Raw genomic sequence first — 22,345 nt, 5'->3', positions numbered from 1 at the left:
AGAGGGTTCTGGAAGTGTCTCACTCAGGATTTTCCCAGCCCAACATCTGCAGCCTACTCTTCATCCTCCCAATCTTGCCAAAGTTTCTCATTTGGACTCATGATAGTCTCTTATGAGGACAGAGCAAGACAGGCGTGCAGCTTGAAGGGGCTGAATGAGCTAATGCACACCCTATCCCTCCCCACAAAAAATCCCTATGCAACCATGCTGTAAAAATGAGCAACGACTTATATTTGGCTTGCAGGTCCGGGCTATTTGACAGATCGTATCTCCCTATATGAATCTGTCCGGGATTTGAGATCTTCAGGTGAGGCCCTTCTTGTGCTCCCCACACCTTCGCAAGTACATGGACACGAGATAGGGCCTTTTCGGTGGCCGCCCCTAGTCTATGGAACTCCCTTCCGAGTGAGGTGTGATTAGCTCCCTCCTTGCCGTCTTTCCGGCGACAAGTAAAGACTGTTTTATTTCAACGGGCATTTGGGATAGAGAACGACCAAGATTAAGTGTCATAGGATTGGTGACTGTAGTATATGATTTTATTATTTTAAATTGTCAGCTGTTTTTAACGTATGTTTTATGGTTTTAATTTTTCTCATAGTTTAATTCTATTTTTAATTGTATATTTCTGTATGTTTTAATGGTGTTGTTTTTTAGTTGTAAGCCGCTCTGAGTCTTATTGGAAAAAGGGTGGGGTAGAAATAAAGTTTATTATTATTATTATTATTGCAAACTAGGTTGCAAACATCCTAAATGTTGGTCCAGAGTGCAGGACCAGAACAAATGGGTGGAAATTGTAGGGAAACAGATGTAAACGAAACATTAGGAAGAACTTCCTAATGCTAAGAACTCTGCAGCAGCAGGACAGGCTGTGTCAGAAGATGGTAAATTCTCCTTTGCAGGAGGTATTTAAGCAGAGCCTGGGCAACCATCTATCAAGGGTGCTGTAGTTGCATCCTGCATTGCAACTCTTGCACTGATCATGGAGTTGGACTAGATGGCCTCCAAGGTTCTTTCCACCTCTGTGATTCTATTATTCCTGTTGCCACCAAGCAGATAGGTAGGTGTGTGTGTGTGTTCAATATTGTTCTTTCAGGCTCAAAATATGTCATAAATTATTGCTATGTGAAAGTCTATGGGCTAGTAGAATGTTCTTTTATGAGCAAGTGAGAAAAATGGACTTTTTGCAAAGCCTGACTTATAAAGCATTATGGTGACAATATATGACAGACGTCTGTACAAAAGCACATACAGCATGGCACAGGGAAGACTATGTGCCTCCCCTCAAGGGTCTTGTAACTAGATTATCTGTCAAATTCCATTGCTTCACACACACACAAAACTAATTTGTTTTTGTAATTGATGTATCTGTTGATAATTAAAGTATCTTTTTGTTGATCTACTAACGTTATTGCTTTAAAAATGCTTCACACTGCACATAATTAAACTATGGAATTTGCTCAAGTCAACGAGGCATGTTTCCTACTGAGTAAAGCGCTGGAAACAGACCAAATCTTGGATGACTTAACTGATGCCCGGCCAAATCCCCGAGAATGGACTAGAACTCTTTCAGTGTTACGACATAACTTGTGTTTCTCAGCTGTTGGAAAGACTTTGCCCTGGACTGACAAATTACTGGAGAATGAAGAGAGGTGGAGTGCAGATTTTATTGTGTAAAGGCTAATAAAAGCCAAATAAAACACTGAGCAAATAAAAAACACTTTTTCAATATTGCTGCACGAATTTCCCCCCATTTATTCCCTCCAAGTCAGGCGCAACATGGCTCCATGGACATCAGTTCTCCTCAACCCAGGCACAATTTTCTTGCTGTTTGCACTGTTGTTACTAGCTACATTTTGGATTTTGAGCATTCCTGGAAAGTCTTGTCAGCAGCTGCCGCCAGGTCCTCTTCCACTTCCAATCATTGGCAATTTGCATTTGATAGATATTAGAAGACAAGATTTATCATTGATGAAGGTAAGGTGTGGTTTGGGCGGGGGTCTGTTTTAAAACCTTCCATTTTCAGTACAGCCAACACTTAAGTTTATTTAAAAAAAAAATTAAACTCCTCAGTATTGTTTCACAGTGTAATTCACAGAAAAGGAGCTCAAGATGGGTGGAAGTTTTACAAAAGGAAATTCTAAAGGCACAATTCCAACAAGAAGGAAAGGTGGAAGACAGCAGAAGAAGCCAATGTGGCTTCACAAAAAGCTTAGAGATGAGCTCAAAACAAAGCATAACAAAGAAGGACACATACCGGAAGGAAGGCCAGGCCATGAGGGAAGAACACAGACAGGTATCACGGAATGGCAGGGATGGTGTCAGGAAGACTAGAGCTGAGAATGAGCTGAGGTTAGCGAGAGATGCCAAAAGAAAACAAAAATGCTTTCTTCAGATACATCCATAGTAAAAGACAGAGAAAGGAAACGGTGATCCAGCTACTGAGGATGGTAAAACGATAGCACATGACAAAGAACAGGCAGAAATGCTCAATACCTACTTTGGCTCAGTCATCTCCCATGACCCTCCGGGCACATGTGAAGTACAAGTTGAAGGGCAGGATTGCAGCTTGAGATTGATAGGCAAATGGTCAATGAATACCAAATTACTTGGAATGACTTCAGATCTCCAGGGCCTGATGAACTGCGGCCTAGAGTAATGAAGGAACTGGCTGAAGAACCGTCAGAACTACTATCTATTGTCTATTATCTTTATGAAATTGTAGCGGATGGGTAAAGTGCCGGATGACTGGAGGAAGGTTAATGTCCCTATGTTCAAAAAGAAGGAAGAACCTGGGAACTACAGAGCAGGCACTTTGACATCAATCCCTGGGAAAATCCTGGAACAGATTATATAGTGGTCAATCTGTAAGCACCTGGAAAACAATGCAGTGATTATTTATTTATTTATTATTTGATTTATATCCCGCCCTTCCTCCCAGCAGGAACTTAGAAGCCTACATAGATTTGTCAAGAACAAATCCTGCCGGACTAATCTTATCTCAGTTTTTATCGGTTGACCTCCCTGGCTACAGAATCATACTCACAGAGCGTTTATCAAATTTTCCTTCTCAAACTGGGGGGAGGTAATGAGTGGGGTGCTGCAGGGTTCAGTCCTGGGCCTGGTGCTCTTCAACATTTTTATTAATGACTTGGATGAGGAGATGGGGTGAATGCTTATCAAATTTGTAGATAATACAAAATTAGGAAGGATAGCTAACACCGTGGAGGACAGCAACAAAATTCAAAGTGATCTTAATAGGCTGGAGCATTGGGCTGAAAACAACAGAATCAAATAACAGGGATATTTAACAGGGATAAGTGCAAAGTTCTACACCTAGGAAAAAGAAACAAATGCACAGTTATAAAATGGGAGATACTTGGCTCAGCAGTGCTACATGCGAGAAGGATCTTGGAATTGTTGTCGATCACCAGCTGAATATCGGCCAACAGTGTGATGTGGCTGCAAAAAGGCAAATGCTATTTTAGGCTGCATTAATAGAATTATAGTTTCCAAATCATGTGAAGTATTGGTTCCCCTCTATTCAACACTAGTTACTGCATCCAATTCTAGACACCACACTTTAAGAAGGATGCAGACAAACTGGGACAGGTTCAGAGGAGGGCATTGAGGACTATCGGGACTGGAAACAAAGCCCTACGAGGAGAGACTGAAAGAACTGGGCATGTTTAGCCTGGAGAAGAGAAGACGGGAGATATGACAGCACTCTTCAAGTAAATGAAAGGTTGCCACACAGAGGAGGGCCAGGTGGTGGCCTCTCCATTACTGGAGACTTTCAAGAGGCAGCTGGACATCTACCTGTTGGGTATGTTTTAAGTTGGATTCCTGCACTGAGCAGGGGGTTGGACTTGATAGCCTTATAGGCCCCTTCCAACTCTACAATTCTATGATTCTATGACTCTAATTTTCAGAAAAGATCACTGTGATAGGTAGATGAACATTTAAATTCTGTAAAATACCAAGGCTGCAATCCTGTAGGTCAGGTGTTCCCCCCCCCCGCAAGACTACCCCCTTCACAGACCACCTACAAGTTTTGGCAGTGGCCGTATTTGTGACAGCATTAGCAAAAGTTATAGCAAAACTAGAGCCGCACGCATTAGGGGAACTTGGGGGATGGTTGCATGTACAGCAGCATCTGATTTAGAGAGCTAATGCAAATTAAGGAAGTTTTCTAGGCTCTTTTACAACCACATTCATCCTGATCCAGTGCTGTGATCAGCACTTCCAGAACGCTCAGGTGAGAGTCCTCTTGTTGACACCTTGCCCCTCTGACAGCACAGACTGCAGTTCTGAAACAACAGCGTTCACGGAGGTGTGCCAAATCACAAGGGGGTAGCGGTGCAAATGTTTATTTTGTTGCCAGTACAGATGAGGCCTTTTTCACCTTAGGGGTGAGGGTGATCATTTTGAAAATCCCCTCTTGGCAATCTTAAGAGTGGAGAGGGTGAAATATCCCCATCGCAGCCCTGGGATGGGCGGAGATGAACCGTTGGGATGGGAATCAGGAAGGAAAATGCTGCCCTCCTGCTCCTCTTCGGTGGAGGCTGCTCCATCAGGGCAAGGGAGACACTGCCCCACCAGCCTCACTTTGCCCTCAGCCAGCCCCCAACAACCTGTTGGGGTCTAGAGCAATTGTCGGCAAACTTTCCAGATCAGGGCCTCATCTTGAGTCCCAATCTGCAACGTAGATGCAGACGCTGACCTTTGTACACCAGTCTGTATTTCAGCCATGCACAAATACGCCTCTGTCGTCCACCCAGGCAAGCAAGAAGCATTAATGCAGTTCAAGAACATTTTTCAGGCAGACAAGCACTCCAGGAGAGCATGGAGCAAAGCTGGTGGGGTGTGTAGCCTCGGGAGAGTCCTGAGGGCCAGACAGAGAGGCCCGGAGAGCCACATTTGGTTCCTGGGCCTGAGGTTGCTAACCCCTGCTTTGGGTGGCCAGTTACAAAGGAGAGTTGCATAGAAGAAGGAATGTTGACCAGTGCCGCTTGTCCTGCAAGGGTGAAGAAGCCTCACCAAAATATATAAAGTTAAAGGAACTCTCCTGCCTTTTCGACCAAGCCATCCTTTCTCTCTGGCTCCCCATCTCTTCTTGTTTTAAAATTACATGAGGTTCTCATTACCGGAGAATGGGAGTTTAGCACATAAGGCACTGCTTGTGGTTAAAAGAGAGTATCTGTTGTAGGCATATAAACAGCCCATTTATTTCACTGAAATGATTCAGTGGAGCTACTTGGAAAGGACTGGAAAGTCCAGCACATCCAGAGGTTTGTTCTAAAAAACAAAGGCAGGGTCAGTTCCTGTTTTGGCTGCACCACTGTTACTGGAGATGATGGTGGAGGAACATCTTAGATATATTAGTGCACGCTTTCTCTCTCAGCTTTCTAGTTTTCCCTGCGAGTGATGAGGCTTTCCTCCCAGAAATGCACTGAACTCTGACTCCTCCCCTTATCAGCTCTGAGAAAGGGCAGAGTGTTGCTGTAGTGCTTTCATGATGCTCTGATAGTGCAGTGGTTCCTGCTTGTCCTCACTGGATCCGAGAGAGGTGGTGGGTGAATGGGCTATTATTATTATTTAAGCCATTTCTGTACCGCTGAATATATATAAAAATCGGTAAGCAGTGTACAGAAGATAAAACAACAGCAAATGTTACAAAAATATACAGTAAAGCCACAATACAAATGCATGCGTAATACAAATTAACAAATAAATCTTAAAATTGCCTTGCACTTCTCTACTCAACCTCCTGGCTCTCACCCAGGACTCCAGCCATCCACCCTGGCTCTCACTCAGGGTCCAAAACGCGGGGAGGTGCAGGCCACCCCTGCGCTGGAAGGCACCATCAACAAGGACGCCGTTCTTGCTGAGGCAATGTAGGTAGAAGTGCGGGCCGCGGAAGGCTAGCTCCAGGTGGCGACGCAAGAGGACGCTAGAGTGGTCCGTGTTGAAGTCCACTGAGTCCTGCAGTGTCACCACATCTGTCCTACCACTCCTTCATCCCACCGCTGCCATTCCCTACCACGTCTGCCTTCTGACTCAAGAAATGAAGCATTGCGGCTACACCATTGTGCCACAGAATACTTTTTGACACTTGGCAAGTGTAAGAGTTGGCTTTTGCTTCCTTGCGTCCTCCTGCAAGGCACTGCAAGTCTAAATTTAACTGATTAGCTGCAGGCATGCAGCCTGTGCATAGCTGCTTTAAATGATCATTTTGAATTTTACCGGATTTTTTTTTAACCCAGGTGGCGTTGCTTCACTTTATCGATTGGTGACTCCAACTTAAATGAGCGAGTTGTGGGTGTCTGCATAAACACGACACTAATGTAACTTCACAATTGGTGATGTAGCAAATCCTCCCTCCCCCCCCAATGTGAAACAGCGTTTTGAAATTGTGGGTCCGGGCACATGATATAAATATAAAGAAAGTCCTGCTGGAATGGTCTGGACAGGACCATAGCACAGTGGGTTAGAGCACATGCTTTGCATGCAGGAGGTCTCAAGCTGAATCCATAAAGACTTCAGTTAAAAGGATCAGGTAGCCAATGATGGGAACTGACTCCTTTCCCCAAGACTCTGAAATGTGATTGTTGATCAGGGTAGAGAACAGTAGTCTAGATAAAACAATGACCTTACTCAGTACAAAGTTCGGACAGTGGGTCTATCAGCATCTTGTTTTCCAAGATGCTTGAAGACAACAACCATCTTTCCTTTTTGTTGTCCCCAGCATGAGGTCCTCAGAGGTATATTGCCCCACATGTGGAGCTTCCATTTAGTTAGACCAAATCTAATCCAGCGTCCTGTTTCCCACCGTGGCCAACCTGATGACTCCTGGAAGCTCTCGAGTAAGGCACGGAAGCAACACACTTTTCTGTTGTTTTCGTCCAGCATCAGGTATTCTGAGATACACTGCCCCTGAATATGGTGGTCCTATTTAGCTACCATGGCTGATAAGGCTTCAGCTTAGGTATGAGGAATCTGTGTCCCTGTAGTCCACAGGTTGTTGGACAACAACTCCTGTCATATCTGACCAATGGCCATCCTGGCTGGTGCTGATGGGAGTTGGAGTCCCAACGACATCTAGGGAGCCACAGGACCCCCCATTCCTTGTTTAGACCCACCCCGCTCTGTGAATTTCTCAAATCATTTCAAAAGGATTTCCTCTCCTGAACAGAGGGGCCTCTGGCAAATTATCAGTATGGTGTTTATCCTTTTGCTGGTAATGAATCTCTTCTTCTGTTCCAGCTTTCAGAAAAATATGGCCCTGTCTTCACGGTCTATTTTGGTTTACAGAAGGTTGTGGTGCTGATTGGCTATGAGGCCGTGAAAGAGGCACTCCTGAGCAAACGCAATGAATTTATAGACAGGCCTTCAATCCCAATATTCTCTCGAATCCAGCATGGGAACGGTAATAGCAACGTGGACATTTTATTCTCTGATCTGCATTGGTCCTGAACTGTGCTACAGAGGTGTAATTTAAGGAAGGCAGGGAGAGGCAACATAATTTGGGTGCTATGAAAGGAGGCAAATTTTGTTTGTTCCTTTTAACAAGTTATTTTATTCTGTCTGAGTGTGGGGTGGCGGTAGAGGAGATAGGAGCCGAAGCATGGGGGAAGTTCATGACAAGTATCTGAAGGACCACCTGTTGCTGTATGTCCCTACCTAGTTTTAAAGGTCCTCTGCTCCACGTCTCCTTGTTTTCCAATGTGAGATGTGGGGCTAACTGGGAGAGGGCCTTCTCTGCTGTGATGCCTCATCTGTGCTATTCCCTCCCCAGATGCATTCTACTTCACTATCATTTGGGGTGGGATGGAGGAAGGAAAAGACGCCAAGTGAAGAGATGGGGTGGGGAGCAAAAGGGTCTCCCCTCCACCCCAGCAGACCATTGATTCACTGGTCTGCTTTCTTAGATATGTATGGGGAGGCAGAGAGGGGGGAGGTGCTTGTGTATGTGTGCGTGTGTGTGTCCACATACACACATTTATAGGCTTGGGAGGTTCCTAAATGTATCTAATGGGAAGCAGGTTGCTAGACGATGGATCCTTTGATCTGATCTGGCAGGGCTCTGCTTACATTCTCATGTGCAGATCACCTCAGCCCCCTCAGAAATTAATTTATATATGGCTTTGATTGGATCAACTGTTGCCATTTTGGCCATATGCCTTCCGCATTGCTATTTTTAATGTCCTCAGTTGAGAATGGTCTAAAAACAACAAGTCCCCTGTAACTTATCAAAATGGATCTTGCTTGTTCAGCATTGCATAACGAGGTCTAATTTCAGTCCTTATGGAGCAACATACCTTCCAGCTGGCTGTACTGGATGGGGGTTGTAGTCTAAAAACATCTGGAGGGCACTAGACTGAAGGAGAGCATAAGCGGGGAAAACTGTGGCCCTCCAGAGGTTGCTGAACTACAACTCCCATCAGCCCCAGCAAGCATGGCCAATGGCCAAGGATGAAGGGAGTTGTCGTTCAGCAACATCTGGAGGGCCAAAGATTCCCAACAGCTGGCATACGGAATTGAGCTGAAGGAGGCAATACACCAACAACAGCCAGGCAACAACTGAGTAGGCACGTAGCTTCCATGCCCCTTCTTGGTGAATCGGTAGGATCTGATCCAGAGCATGCAGCAGTTCTTCCTGCCTTTCACAGATGCAAGGCTTTGCCCTGCTAGGCATGCTACGCTGCACTTGCTGATCCATGGTTCAGCTCAGGCTTGTTATGGATCTGCTCCTGAGGGGCGAATGTGGAAGGTCAGGAGAGCTGAGATGGCAACCAGACAGGGCACCTTCGGTCTCCTGGTAACTGCAGTCTCCCTCAGAGGGGTCTCTTCCAGGGTGGTAGCTTCAGGGTGCCCTTCAGGATATGCTGTACATGAATGTGGTCCCTGTCTGTGCTAGAGCCAAAGATAAGATCCTCCCGGGGGGTGTCTCATCAAGTGCTGGATCCGACTGTTGATGGGGACAGACTATTACCAGCCTGTAACTCTGGTGCTTAAAAGTTTGCACTGGCTGCCTATATGTTACTGGGCAGGATCAGGCGTCGTGTATTAATTTATAAGGCCCTTAACTTGGGTCCAGGATATCCCTGTAGTGGTCACCCATGGCTTGAATGTTCTATCACATGGAATATTCTATTTCATGTGAAAGAAAACTTTATTGGTATTTTTTGTTATTTGTTGTATTCCTTAGGTGTATTTTTCTCTGTTGGAGAACTATGGAAATCCACCCGTCGGTCCACTTTGTCAAGCATGCGAGACCTTGGGATGGGCAAAAAACGGATAGAGGGAAGGATTCTCGAAGAGCTGCATTTCCTTATTGAGGTAGTCAAGTCCTTTAAAGGTGATGCACTTTTTTTGCATTTTGTCACTCCTTTTGTCTGTCAACCATAAGACAAATGCCACTGTATTCGTCTTTACTTCTTTTCTTCTTTTCTTTACAGGTGAATCTTTTAAATTAAAGTCACTTGCTGTTGCTCCAGCAAACATCACCTTTGCCATATTGTTTGGAGACAGGTTTGACTATGCCGACCCAACTTTTGTCACTCTTGTAAGACTCATAGATGAAGTGATGACCCTTCTGGGAGCACCGTCCTTGCATGTAGGTGATCCTTCCTGTATTTTCTATGGCAAAAATCATCCAGACTTGGCTGGTGGCTTTAGAACAGGTGTGGGAAACCTTTGGCCCTCCAGATGTTGCTGAACTACAATTCCCACCATCCCTGGCCATTGGTCATGCTTGCTGAGGACTGGGGAATTGTAGTCCAGCAACATCTGGAGGGCCAAAAGTTTCCCACTCCAACTTCAGAAACTCCACATGCTGGCCTAGTGAGTACAAGATGAGTGCAAGCCTTAGTAAGCGATCCTATGCATGCATGAAACACTACTAGATTCTGCTTTGCCATGCATACACTAGGTCAGAGGTTCCCAAACTGTTGTCCGTGAACCACCAGCGGTTTGCAAGCTTCATTCAGGTGGCCTGTGGCATGTCTTCAATAAATATTCATTTTGATTTTTAATTGTATTTGTATTGCGTCTTTTATTTCTTATCTTGTATTTTATTCCATTTTACAGAATGCAAATTGTTATGTAATAGAATACAACATAAAAACATAAAAATAAAATGAGCAGTAAAAATGCAATTAAAAATCATGCCACATCTAGCCCAGCACATTACAGTTGCTACCACAGGCAGAAAAATCTTCAAGTGGTCCGTGGGGAAGAAAAAGTTTGGGAGCCACTGCACTAGGTGTTTTGTAGCGGTGAAACCATAACCGAGAAGCACGTATTGTAAACACACAGCGGGCTACAAGGCAAATTCAAGGTGAAGCAAAGGCCTATCCAAGGGAACCTCCATGCCTAGAAGCAGTGTATCTTTCAGATGCTTGGGACAAACAAAGGGGGAAGCCATCAAGATAGCACACATCTTATGAGCAGCCTGAGGTGTCTGGCTGGCTGCTCTTATGAACAGCGTGCTGGACTTAATTCAGCAAGATTGTTGTTCAGTTTTCCTACCTGGGAACTGAGAACTACCTTGACTGGCTAGACCAAGCCTTCTCTAGTTCAAGCAGATGCCCTCAGGAAGCTCACAAACAAGGCACAATGTCGACTGCAAGCCTCTGTGTATTTGCAAACACACACATTTGCCTCCCTCTTTTATGGGGTTCACTGCTGCAAACATATTCCAGAGTGTAGGCAGCAAAAGCTCTTATTGGATAACGTGTACCTTTGTCCTAACAGGTACCGTAGGAAAAGGCATGGGCTGGCTTCAGCAGCTGCGTGAGGCTAGCTTTTCTCCCCTAATGGAGAGCTGGAGCCATCCTTAAATCGAGCTGGAAAAAATGTTTCTGTTTGAAGCCAGAATGAATTTTGGCCCAGCCTTCTCTCCTGTCCCCCTGCCACCTCCGTCTCGTTGTGCTTGAGCCTAATCTGTTGATTCCCGCCAATCCATCCACAAACATCAGTTTGCTCTGGACGTCTGTGCAACCCTCCCACGCGGATCCCATTGCAGCCCTTGGCTGATGTGCAAATTAAAACCAAATGTCATAGAGTGAAGCCTTTTTAGACTGGGATTAAGCTGCCTTTGCGCCATAATGGTTGGCCCACACAGAGCTGCTTTTAAGCCTGAAATCCGACCGTCTTGCATGGCTTCCCCCACAATTCTACGCAGTTGCCTGCCCCATTCTTTCCTCCAAGTGATGCCAACATGCTAGGAATCACAAAGAAAGGGACGAAAGCTCCAGCATCGTAACACCCTTAGGCCAGTCCGTGGTACTAACTCGGTTTTGAACACTGTGTGAATTTCTGGTCACACTGTTTCCAAAAGGACATTGTAGAACTGGGAAAGGGTGCAGGAAAGGATGCCCAGGGGATTAGAGCACAAGGAAAGGCTAACGTGTTTGGAGCTTTAGAATGTAGAAAAAAGGGGACACTGTAGAGGAGGGATGGGGGACCTTTTTCATCCCAAGGGCTGCATTCCCTTCTGAGCAACCTTCCCAGGGCCACATTGTGGGCGGGGCCAGAGGGAAAAGTGGGTGGAGCAATGAACGTAAGTGTTGCTTTTGTGCAGTAGGCGAGTTTCGACATACACTTACACATCCCCCTTTATTGTCCGTCTAGACAAGCACGAGGCATGATCAAAGTTAAAGGACGTGTTCCGGCAAGGCAAAAGTGTTTGGGGAGTGAAACAAGGCCAGTGAGGTGACCAGGGGAAGAGTTCGGATGGAGAGGCCTGGAGGGCCACATTTGGCCCCTGGGACTGAGGTTTGCGCACCCCTGTGATTGCAGTTTATAAAGTGATGGAGCGCAGAAAGCAGAGAGAGAACCATTTCTCTCTCACACAACTCAAATACTAGAACTAGAGCCAAACTAAATGTTTGAATGCAGTTACCGTGTATGTTTTTTGTGTGTGATATAAAGATAGCTGCCCTGAAGCCTGAGGATCCTTGGGAGGGTGGGGGAGAGATTAAGTCTTTCTCTTCCTGCCATGGTCCCAATTTTTTTTTATTTTTTATTTTTAAAAAGCCACCTCTTGGACATTGCTATTTGCATTTCAAGGGTGTTCTCTCCTGGTGCCAATGGAGGTTTCCGAGAGGGAATTTTTGTCTGGAAAAGCTCCCAGCATCGCCCCTTCAGGGTTCCAAGGCTGCTCAAAGGTCCCCTCAGCTTCTACTTGCATAACAGGAGAAGATGTGCACATTATTTGCATTCATACAGTTAACTTGGCCTGCAGGATCATCCAGTGTAAGTTGACAGATTCAAGGCAGGCAAAAGAAGCTACTACTTCTCACAGCATGTCCTTAATGTATGGAATTCACTCTCAGAAGTGGTGATGGCCCCTGGCTTAGGTGCCTTCAAAAGGGGATTAAGGTAAATGGAACCTCCCCAGCCAGAGGCAGTCCGCTCCTGAATGCTAGTTGCTGGAGACAGTTATTGCCTTCTTGTCTTGCTTCTGGGTGAAGGCATCCGGTTGGCTAATGTAGGAAACGAGGGGTGTTGCAGGTTTTGAGTGCTTGCCCATATTTTAAAAACTCTCTGCATGCAGAAAACTAGTAGGGAAGAATGGTTACACCTAGTCTTCTCCCTGATAGGCTGTTTTTCTACTTGCAGGGTCTCCCCTTCAAAAGGGGATTCATTCAGAAGTTAGAACCCCCACCTGCCACTAGATGTTGTATAGCTGAAGAAAAGTGTTTGTTCGGTTTACTGTAGAACCTGGCCCTGAGAGAAACCTGGTCTACACATGCTACAGAAGGAGGCCATAAAATGTATTAAACTACTTCAGACTGCCGGTGAAAGATGCCATTTTTTAAGTAGGCTCCTTCTGGGAGGAAGGGCGGGATAGAAATTTAATAAATAATAAAAATAAATAATAATCACCTCTTACCAATGGATTTTTTTGTTTAAAAACTGAGGTCCTGGTACTCATAAATTGATAACAGTGCCCGTGGGTGCCAGCACAAAATGGCTGGCATGGGCAGCAGCAGAAGAGGTGCCAGTACTCTGTACCAGTGAAGAGTTGTTACACGCCTTCAAGTCGATTATGACTTATGTCAACCCTATGAATCTTGTTTGGATATATTCCTAGAGTTGAATATATTCATGACAAGATGTATTCAGAGGTGGTTTCCCATTGCCTTCCTCTGAGCCTACGGCACCCGGTATTCCCAGGCGGTCTCCCATCCAAGTACTAACCAGGCCTGACCCTGCTTAGCTTCTGAGATCAGACGAGATCGAGTGTGTTCAGGGTAGTATGGCCACTGCCACAAAACAAAACAAAAAAACCCAACCCTGCTTCCTGCATTAAAAAGTCCCTGCAAGTAGGAAATCGCCACAGTAGGAAGCAGGTTAGTTCAGAACCTTTCTCCCACGTGTGGTCATTTTTTTTCCTTGCGGAAAGTGAGTGCAGTTCAGAGACGTGGATTTCCCCCACCTGCAGCCTGACTGGGACATTCCATGGCGCCATCTCTTGCTGCTGCATGTCCATACCAGGCCATTGCCTGGCGTAAGCAGAATGCACTCCGTTCCCCCTTGACATTTGCTCCTGTTTAAATTTTATTACTGTCATCCACCTTTATGGAGTTAGTAGCTTGCTAGAGTATTAAAAAAAGATGCTGATTGTTGTGCCGTGCTCTGTCATTAATAATTTGTGCGGAACTTAAAAACTATGATGAAACAACTTTGAAAAGGAACACTTTGCATTCCTTATTCCTCATTATATCTGTGCCTAGACAAGCCTGACGGCCTCTGTTTGCTTTCCTGGAGTTTCTTTTAAGGAATGGAGTTTATTTCTGCACAAGCTTCAGCTATCCCTCCAAAATGTCAAATTCCGATTGTGTCATTCTAATAGTCTGTTGAATGATTCCCATATTGAAACATTTGAAGTACAACATTGGTCCTGCAGAAGCCCCACTGGAATGGCCAAAGGGCACACAAGGGGAAGTTCTCTTGCGCAAGCCCCACTGGAATGAATAGGAGTTGCACAAGAGCGCATTGTTCGGATCATTATCGCATAATAACTGTGACATCTTTCTTGTACACAGTCTTTAACTGATATTTAATTTACTTTTCTTTTTCTCTTCTGGGTTTGGTTTGTTTTCTAGTTATTTAATGTGTACCCATTCCTTGGATTCCTTTTCAAACCCCACAAAATGATATTGAGCAAAACCGAAGAGGCCTGTGTCATTCTGAAGAAATACATCATGGCAGGCAAGCAAAATATCCATGACAGCCACTTATACAACTACATCAACTCTATGCTGACCAAGCAACAAAAAGAGGTTGCTGTTTTTTAACTTCTCTAATGCTTATTTGAAGCTATTTGTGTGTGTGTGTGTGTGTGTGTGTGTGTGTGTGTGTGTGTGTGCTTGTGCATATGGCATCCTCTTCCCTGCTGAATTTGCTAATTGTACGCATGGGGGCAGTGGATAATTCAGCTCCAAGCAGGCATGGAAACATGTTCATTTATGGTCAGAAATGAAAATCAGGCAAGCAAATATGATTAGGATTCGGTACTGGATTTTTTTGCAGTCTGCAAACAATACGTAATGGTGTCTGGTCTCTCCCCCCACCCCACTCCATTTTTCTGATGTTTCTCTTACATTGGAATGGATGGTGTGGAATCATGCAATGACAACGTAATGAATCCTGTCAGACTTGGCCACAGTGGACAGTGACATAAATAATGTAGTTTTTAGCAGGAGCCAAACTGCAGCAGAACAGAAACAGTGCTAACTGTGATAACAGACCTTGCTAGCTTCTATGCAGGAAAAGAGACAAAGGTGAGTGATCACATCTATGATATTAACTGAGTAATTATAATAATAATAATAATAATAATAAATTTAATTTCTTCGTCGCCTATCTGGCCAATGGCCACTCTAGGCGACTTACAAAATTGTTAAAATACAATTGATAAAATACAGTAATACAGTAATTCTCAGAACTGCACACCAGGATGAGCTGGTGGGCCTCAAGAGAATGGCTAGCATGACACAAGAAATTATTTCTTTGTTGAGAAGATTCAGTATTTCTTTTCCCAGCGAAGCTGTCAGTCGAGAAAACTTATTAACAGCAAAACCACCAAACACATCCATCAACCGATGAAAAAAAGTGGGTTATTTTTTGCAACTTGAGAAGTGGGCTTTATCACTGCTGTTTTGTTTGTTTGTTCTGCTCTTTCATTGTGTGTTGATGTTTTCCTGTTAGCCATCTTTGGGTCACATCTTACTTAAACCACTGTAACAGTCGTGGCTTCCCACAAAGAATCCTGGGGAACTGTAGCTGGTTAGGGGTGCTGGGAGTTGTAGCTCTGTGGGGGGGACTCCTAACTCCTCTCGGCAGCCTTAACAAACTTCAGGGGAAGCCGTGACTGCCAAAGTGGTACAAGAGTGCTTTAAATGTGTGGTGCAGATGTGACCTTAATTTTTTAAAAAATGTAAATAAGCCACAAAGTTAATGCCTTGTGTTTCTATTCTAAGGAAACAAGCAATGGCAAGAACTTGTTCCATGATGCCAATGTGCTGGCATCAGTGCTTGATCTTTCCTTGGCTGGGATAGAGACAACGGCCACTACACTGCAGTGGGCCATTTTGTTGATGATGAAATACCCAGAGATTCAGCGTAAGCCATCAATTTAAAGTTTGACAGTGTTGTGTTTTGATTTTCTTTTTAATTATGAAACAGCAAAATGCTCATCACCATGACAGGCACAGTGCATGGGGAAGGAGGGCCTGTACCTCAAGGAGTATGTAAGGCAGATGTTGCTGGACTCCCAGCCAGCATGGTAAATGTCAGCGATGATGGGAGATGTGGTCCAACAGTATCTGGAAGACCACATGTAAGGAGTCCCTCACCTCAAAGAAGATACTGTAGAGTTGGAAAGGGTTCAGCAAAGAGCAATCAAAATGATCAAGGGGATGGAGCGACTCTCCTATCAGGAAAGGTTGCAGCATCTGGGACTCCTTAGTTTAGAGAAAAGGCGAGTCAGAGGCGACATGATAGAAGTGTATAAAATTATACACAGCATGGGGAAAGTGGATAGAGGAGGTTTTTTTCTCATAAAACTTGTGGACATCCAACGAAGCTGAATGTTGGAAGATTTAGGACAGACAAGAGGAAGTACTTCTTCCCGCAGCACATAGTTAAAACTATGTGAGACTCGCTCCCACAGGGAGGGTTAGACAAGTACATGAAGGATAAGGCTGTCAATGGCTACTAGCCATGATATCTGTGCTCTGCCTCCGTCATGGGAGGCAATATGCTTCTGAATACTAGTTGCTGGAAACTGCAAGAAGGGAGAGCTGCTCTTGCACTCAGGTCCTGCTTGCGGGCTTCCCGTGAGCATCCGGCTGGCCACTGTGAGAACAGGAGGCTGGACTCAATGGGCCACTGGCCTGATCCAGCAGGTTGTTCTTATTATGTTCTTGTTATAGATTACTAGTTGTGCCAGGTGGGCAGCTATTGCCCCTCCTCCAATTTTCTCCTTCTAATGGTGGTGCTCCCACCTACCTATGTATACAAACAGCAGCCATTCGCTTATATGGGAGAAAGGTATGGAGTGTCAGACTTTGCCAAGAGTCTCGGCACTTGGGTCCTGGTCCTGGGGGTCCAGGTAGTCTTCCCCAGTCTACGTGACTGAGAAGCAGGTGCATAGCGAAGGCCAGGCAGTCACCAAGATCCAAGGCAGCAGCCAGAGAAGGGAACCGGGGCTGAAGGAGTGTGTGTCCCCTGCATGCTGAAGGCAAGGTGCTCAGATTCAGGAGCAGCTCTCTAAGACTAGGGCTTTCTAAGACCTGGTGGGCTGGGATTGGCCCGTAGGGGGTCAGCTGGTCCTGCAGCCTAGAAGTTGCCCTCATAGCACAGAGCTGTGTCTTGTCAGGCTTGCAGTGAGAAAAGAATTCTGGCTGGTGCAGGAAGTAAGGCTCCCCAGTTGGAGACACGCACATCCACCCACTGGCTGCTTAGCAAGTCCACCCCACTGGAGTGAAGGTTAATGCCCCATTCTGCCTTTGGCTACCCCAGCTCCCTCTTTTCAGCTCTTCAGCTGTCCCAGGTTGCAGCCTGTGTACAGCTGCTCTATAGTGCTCAACAAGAACTGAGCCAGCACCTATCCCCCCACAGTGGTCCATATTTTTGCTGCCACATGCCACTGGGTCTCATGAAAGCGGCTTGTAAGCCTTGGAAGCTCACCGCCGTGCTCTGAACCCAGTATTTAAAACATGTGTGCCTGTTTGCCTTTCCCAGACCTTGGAGGAAGTGGAGGGTCTTCACAGGGACGGGTAGAGAATGGGAAATGCAACAGCCAGCATGGAAACAGCTCCACTGCTCATTCTGATTGGTGGCCCATTTATTGTCTGCCACTGACCAGACTCAAACCCGGAGGTCCTTTAAGTGGGCTTGCCAGGGAGAGGCTATCCTCTACCTGAGAGCCGAGTCTTGGTACCTGATTTGCATTGGTATGCTGAACATCTTTGAGATAGCAGCTCAGCTGCCTCCACCCAATTGCACTGCCAGTCTTGTTGTTGTTATGTGCCTTCAAGTCGATTACGACTTATGGCGGCCCTATGAATCTTTTTTGGATATATTCATAGGGTTTTCATGGTAAGAGTTATTCAGAGGTGGTTTACCAGTGCCTTCCTCTAAGCCTCCGGCACCCAGTATTCCCAGGCGGTCTCCCATACAAGTACTAACCAGGCCTGGCCCTGCTTAGCTTCCGAGATCAGACATGTTCAGGGTAGTATGACTTACAGCTACCCATAAATTCACCATAATTTATAATTCACCATAAGTGGATTCGTCCTTACACAGGAGGTTTGTGGTACAGGAAAGGAATTTTTTCTTCTTTTTCTTTTTGGTCGTAATGGTCAGAACTCTCATTTCAGGACAGGTACAAGAGGAAATCAAGAGAGTCATTGGGCTGGAACGTTTGCCTACCTTTGAAGACAAGAAACGGATGCCCTTTGCCAATGCAGTGGTCCACGAGGTGCAGAGGTTTATCTCTCTGCTGCCACACATGCCACGCTGCACCGCTGTGGACACATACTTCCGTGGCTACTTCATTCCCCAGGTACAAAGAGTACCCTGCTAGTCCTATCAAGTGGGCCATGCAGGATGTGAGTGAGCCAGGCCTAAAAGAAGAAGATTGCACTCACAGCTGGCCATTTGGAAAGGGGGCTGCCCTTAAAAAAAGGAAAAGGAGCTGCCCTGTGCTTACTAGAAGCCCATTCTCACTCCTTCCCCCTTTCCTCAATTTCCGCTGGACCCAGAAGGAACTGGGGGGAAACAGTCCCTGCCTAGTCCAAAAGTCACTATCAACATACATGTTGGTACTGGGGTCAGACCATTAGTCCAAGGTGTGTGTATGTTTTAGTGCGAAGTTGGACACAGAGTTGTGTTCAGCTAAGTTTCACTCAGAGTACACCCACTGACATCAATGTTAGTCATGTCTTAATTTCAGTGGGTCTACTCTGAGTAGGATTAACATTGAATACAGCCCAGTATATGGAGTTTTTTTGGAGGGGGGGATTGTGCAGGTGGAAAGCTGATAATGGGGGGAGGGGGCAATTAGACACTTTAGGCGTATGTGTTTATTAAGCACTTAAGTGACAGGCAGTGTGAGGGGCAGCACAAATTATTATAGAACGCACCCAGTTCCCATGCTCAAAATAATCTTCCCAAAACATATCAAAACACATTCTTAGTTTTGGCAAGAGCCTCCCCTTCTTCATCTATGGGCAGGTAATGCTTCATTGGATCCTTCTAAAATATCCTTAAAGCACTCCTGGTTTTGCACCTTTTAGTTACTGAACTGAGGCAGATTCATAAATGAATAATTGCTGTGCAGTAGATAAGAATGACTGATTCAATGCAGAAGCCACCACTTGTCAGTAGGGAGCAAAGCACGCTTTGTGTTCGTTTGGCTTTTTCTTTTCTTAGTGTGGGGTGTCTGTCGGGGAATGTTTGCAGCAGGAAAATCTGCTTTTTAAAAAACCCTCTGCCTTGTCCTAGTAAAGTATGTTGTTCCTGCTGTGACATTTCCTTCCTTGGGAATTGTGGGAAATGGAACACCTTTTGCTCTCCCTGTTGCACTGACTGTTCCCCCTTCATGACACAAACTCCGCTTGCATTTCAGGGCACGATGGTGATCCCCTCTCTCACCTCAGTGCTGTATGACAAGACTAAGTGGGAAACTCCCACCCAGTTTAACCCCAACCACTTTCTGGACGCCGAGGGAAACTTTGTGATGAAAGAAGCCTTCCTGCCTTTCTCAATCGGTAACAAAAATTCTTCCGGAAGAAGGGCAAGGGAAGCCCTTGATAAGGACCATCCCCATCTTGCAGGGTTAAGGCTAATTCACAGAAGAGACAGACAGTTTTCCCTGTTGAATCAGGACAGGAAGTCCTAGGAGTGGGAATGGGAGACCGTCATGTGTGTGTCCTGTCTTTACTGTGAGCGTGAGGCCATAGGGAGAGATTAGATTCCTGGGGCCAGGACTAGAGCATCAGTGGGACCACAGCAATCAGCTAGCCAGGTAGGAGAGCCTGGGGCTAGTTTGGTTGGAGTGTCAGGACCTCGGACAGCTCCAAAGATGGCTGCCTGTTCCAACAGGACCTGGAATCTACCTTATCTCTTCCCCTGGGCCTGGCTATCCACCCAAGGCGGTGCCCTCTCTTGAGGGAGTCAAGTGCCTGGAGCCTTGTACCCTCTTAAGGCTGCCTGGGTGTGTGGCCAGGCTGGGATGGAGCATGAAAGGACAGTGGCTCTTCTGAGGATTCTCGCCCAGGAGGTTCTGGCTTGGAGTGCACTGGCTCAGGGAACTTTAGGGTACTAGGTCTTGCATCAATGCCAGAGTCTGTGCCTGGCACCTCCAGTGCCCACACCACTGGGCCCCATGGCTTCCTATGACGTGGGGCACCTCCTCTTCTTAATCGGTGCCCTGGTCACAGCTGATAGCCCAGGGTCATAACAGCATGTCACTCTGCCCCAGGCAGTTTTCAGGAGGGACACTCTCTTAGCAAACAATGGATAATATTGCATCTCCTGCCTCTGTTCCCTGTTTTACATAAAAGCCCCACGCTTTGCTTGTTGCAGGCCGAAGAAGTTGTATTGGAGAGAGCTTGGGGAAGATGGAGCTCTTCCTTTTCTTTGTTGGGTTGCTCCAGAGGTTTACGTTTTGTCCCCCTCCTGGCCTGACAGCATTGGACTTGGACCTGACTGCAGAAGTTGCCTTCACACTGAGGCCCCAGCCCTACTCTACCTGTGCAGTACCCTTCAAATAGAACAGCTTGTCCAAATGGTAATGTTCCATTGTCTCATGTGCACTGATGAATGTTTGCAAGTCCCCTGCCACCTCTTTTCCTCTTCAAAACCTTGCACAAAGCCTACTTTTCTGGGAAGATTTTGGCATAACCTCTGAGGCTCTCTTCTCCTTGATGCTAAATCTGTGCCTGTGTAGTATCACTTTGGACTGCAGGTGGGGACTCATATGCCTGAATGCTTTTCCAGACAAAAAATAAATCCCTGCACATAGAAAGCTAGCCTGTCAGCGAGAAGGGTGGTAACCTAGCCTCCTTCTCCCAAACATGATAATTTTCTGTGTGCAAGGCCATGGGAAAAATGTAGTCTTATGGTCCCAGAAGCAACATTGAGGTGCCCAGGAGCTTCCTCTGAAGTGCTACTTCTTTGATGCATAGACTGACACAGCTGAGTACTCTCAATGTGTCAGGAAGAGGGGTTTGGATTTGTTAGGCACTGGGGAACATTTTGGGACAAGCCAGGCCTTTACAAAATGGATGGGCTCCACTTGAACTGGGATGGAACCAGACTGTTGACGCTTAACATAAAAAAAAAAAGTGACAGAGTAGCTTTTAAACTGATTGCAGGTGGAAAGTTGACTGGAGCTAAAGAGCATTGGGTTCGAGACAAATCATTCCCCAGAGCTGAGGGCGGAGATGTTAATGATTGTCCAGATTGGGGAGGGGTAGAAGTAGGCACTGGAAAGTGGAGGGGCACATGACAGGAATTCAAAGATGACAAAGCACCGTTGGGTAAAATACTCTAGACATTTGGAGAAAGGCAATGTAAAAAGGGAAATGGGTTGCTGAATTATAATAGACTCATAAGCTTCTAATGATATAACCACACATGCTTCCAGCTGCTTTGCGACCCATGTCTAGAATATATTCCTCTAGAAAGCTGTCTTTCTTTATGTGTCTCAGCAAGGCATTGTATGTAGTTCATGGCCATCTATAGAAAGGGCTGGAATCCAGAAGGTGTTGCTGTAGGAACAGAGGACGGTGCCTTGTATCACATCAGGCAATTTGTCCATCTACCCCAGTGTTGTCTACTCTGACTGGCAGCAGCTCTCCAGGGTGTCAGGCAGGGAAGGCCCTTTCCCACCACCTGACCTTTTTGACTGGAGATGCTGCTAGGGATCAAATCTGGAACCTTCTGCATGCAAAGGATATTTTGTCTTGTTTGAGGAAAGCGAGACTAAAATTAGGGGAGCACAGATATTGGTTTGGATGAAACTTGGAGCAGGCCTTGTCGGAAGATCTGGAGTGCCCAAGGAGGGAATATACAGATACATACACATCTCCAGGTGGATTTTATGATTTTGTTTTATGTAACGGTTTTAATATTTTAATACACATGCTCATACAGGTATACAGTGGAGCAACAGCTGCTTTTTAGGTACACATTTAATAGTTTGTAAGTAAAGCTTGAACATACTCCACTATAAACACTTTGTGTTTGTGCAAGTACAGTAATAATTGTATGTAATTCACTGTGTGGCCATAAGTTGCAACAGCATACCATCATGAAAACCATCACATAAAAACAACCTGTGTTTCTTGCACAAGCAAAGTCTTTTGGCCCCACTGTTCGCAACTTTTTGTATCCTGACCATCTATCTGTTGATGTGCTACTGAGGAAAATCCTTTGCGTGCCTGGTGATGTGGGCTGTTCTAATCCAGGAATGCTTTTGCCACAATAAATGTTGCTGCCACAGTCCGCCTCATTGTGCTGCAGCTTGCCTACTTGTTTCACTCTGCTGCCACCTAGTGCCCACATTAGGCTACAAAGGTCCATTTCCCAATCGTTACTCTCTGCTTCCACCCGTTGGCTTGTTTATGCAATAAGAACTCATTTCTGCCAGACCGTTCACAGTGAAGAAGGGCTGACTGGGGAAGCAAGCAAGAAGAAACTTGGCAGGAATGTACCCCTGCAAAATGCAGGTAATTATGTCTGAGTGCTTCACAAGATCAGAAACTCTGTGCCTGCGGAAAGCTAGCAGCCCTGGGCGGAATCTCATCGCCTTCCTTGTCTCCCT

General features: G+C 45.8%; 1 protein-coding gene and 1 non-coding gene across 3 annotated transcripts; one reads left to right on the top strand and one right to left on the bottom strand.

Moving 5' to 3' along the window:
- Positions 1–1,458: 1,458 nt before the first annotated feature.
- Positions 1,459–22,026, top strand: LOC133371653 (cytochrome P450 2W1). Of its 2 annotated transcripts, none has more exons than XM_061599239.1 (9): positions 1,459–1,974; positions 7,264–7,426; positions 9,209–9,358; positions 9,459–9,616; positions 14,115–14,291; positions 15,492–15,633; positions 17,895–18,079; positions 19,145–19,286; positions 20,104–22,026. In XM_061599239.1, the coding sequence occupies exons 1-9, from the start codon at positions 1,777–1,779 to the stop codon at positions 20,289–20,291; spliced, it is 1,503 nt and encodes a 500-aa protein (XP_061455223.1). In that variant the 5' UTR covers positions 1,459–1,776; the 3' UTR covers positions 20,292–22,026. The 2 variants fall into 2 exon arrangements, with proteins under 2 accessions (XP_061455223.1, XP_061455224.1); XM_061599240.1 differs by having other exon boundaries at positions 1,483–1,974; positions 7,312–7,426.
- LOC133372188 (5S ribosomal RNA) lies at positions 13,158–13,276 on the bottom strand. Its single transcript, XR_009759466.1, has one exon. It is a non-coding gene; the product is annotated as a 5S ribosomal RNA (ribosomal RNA).
- Positions 22,027–22,345: the final 319 nt, after the last annotated feature.

The sequence above is a fragment of the Rhineura floridana genome, chromosome 17, assembly GCF_030035675.1.
Source record: "Rhineura floridana isolate rRhiFlo1 chromosome 17, rRhiFlo1.hap2, whole genome shotgun sequence".
NCBI classification, from domain to species: domain Eukaryota; kingdom Metazoa; phylum Chordata; class Lepidosauria; order Squamata; family Rhineuridae; genus Rhineura; species Rhineura floridana.
The sequence above is the reverse complement of the archived record's forward strand: the minus strand, read 5'-3'. Positions and strand labels throughout refer to the sequence as shown.

Bases quoted from the DNA above. Each gene is read 5' to 3' on its own strand.
- LOC133371653 (XM_061599239.1), top strand. From the start codon at position 1,777: ATGGCTCCATGGACATCAGTTCTCCTCAACCCAGGCACAATTTTCTTG. The intron at 7,427-9,208 runs GTAATAGCAACG...TGTATTCCTTAG, and splicing joins TCGAATCCAGCATGGGAACG to GTGTATTTTTCTCTGTTGGA. The intron at 14,292-15,491 runs GTTGCTGTTTTT...TTCTATTCTAAG, and splicing joins TGACCAAGCAACAAAAAGAG to GAAACAAGCAATGGCAAGAA.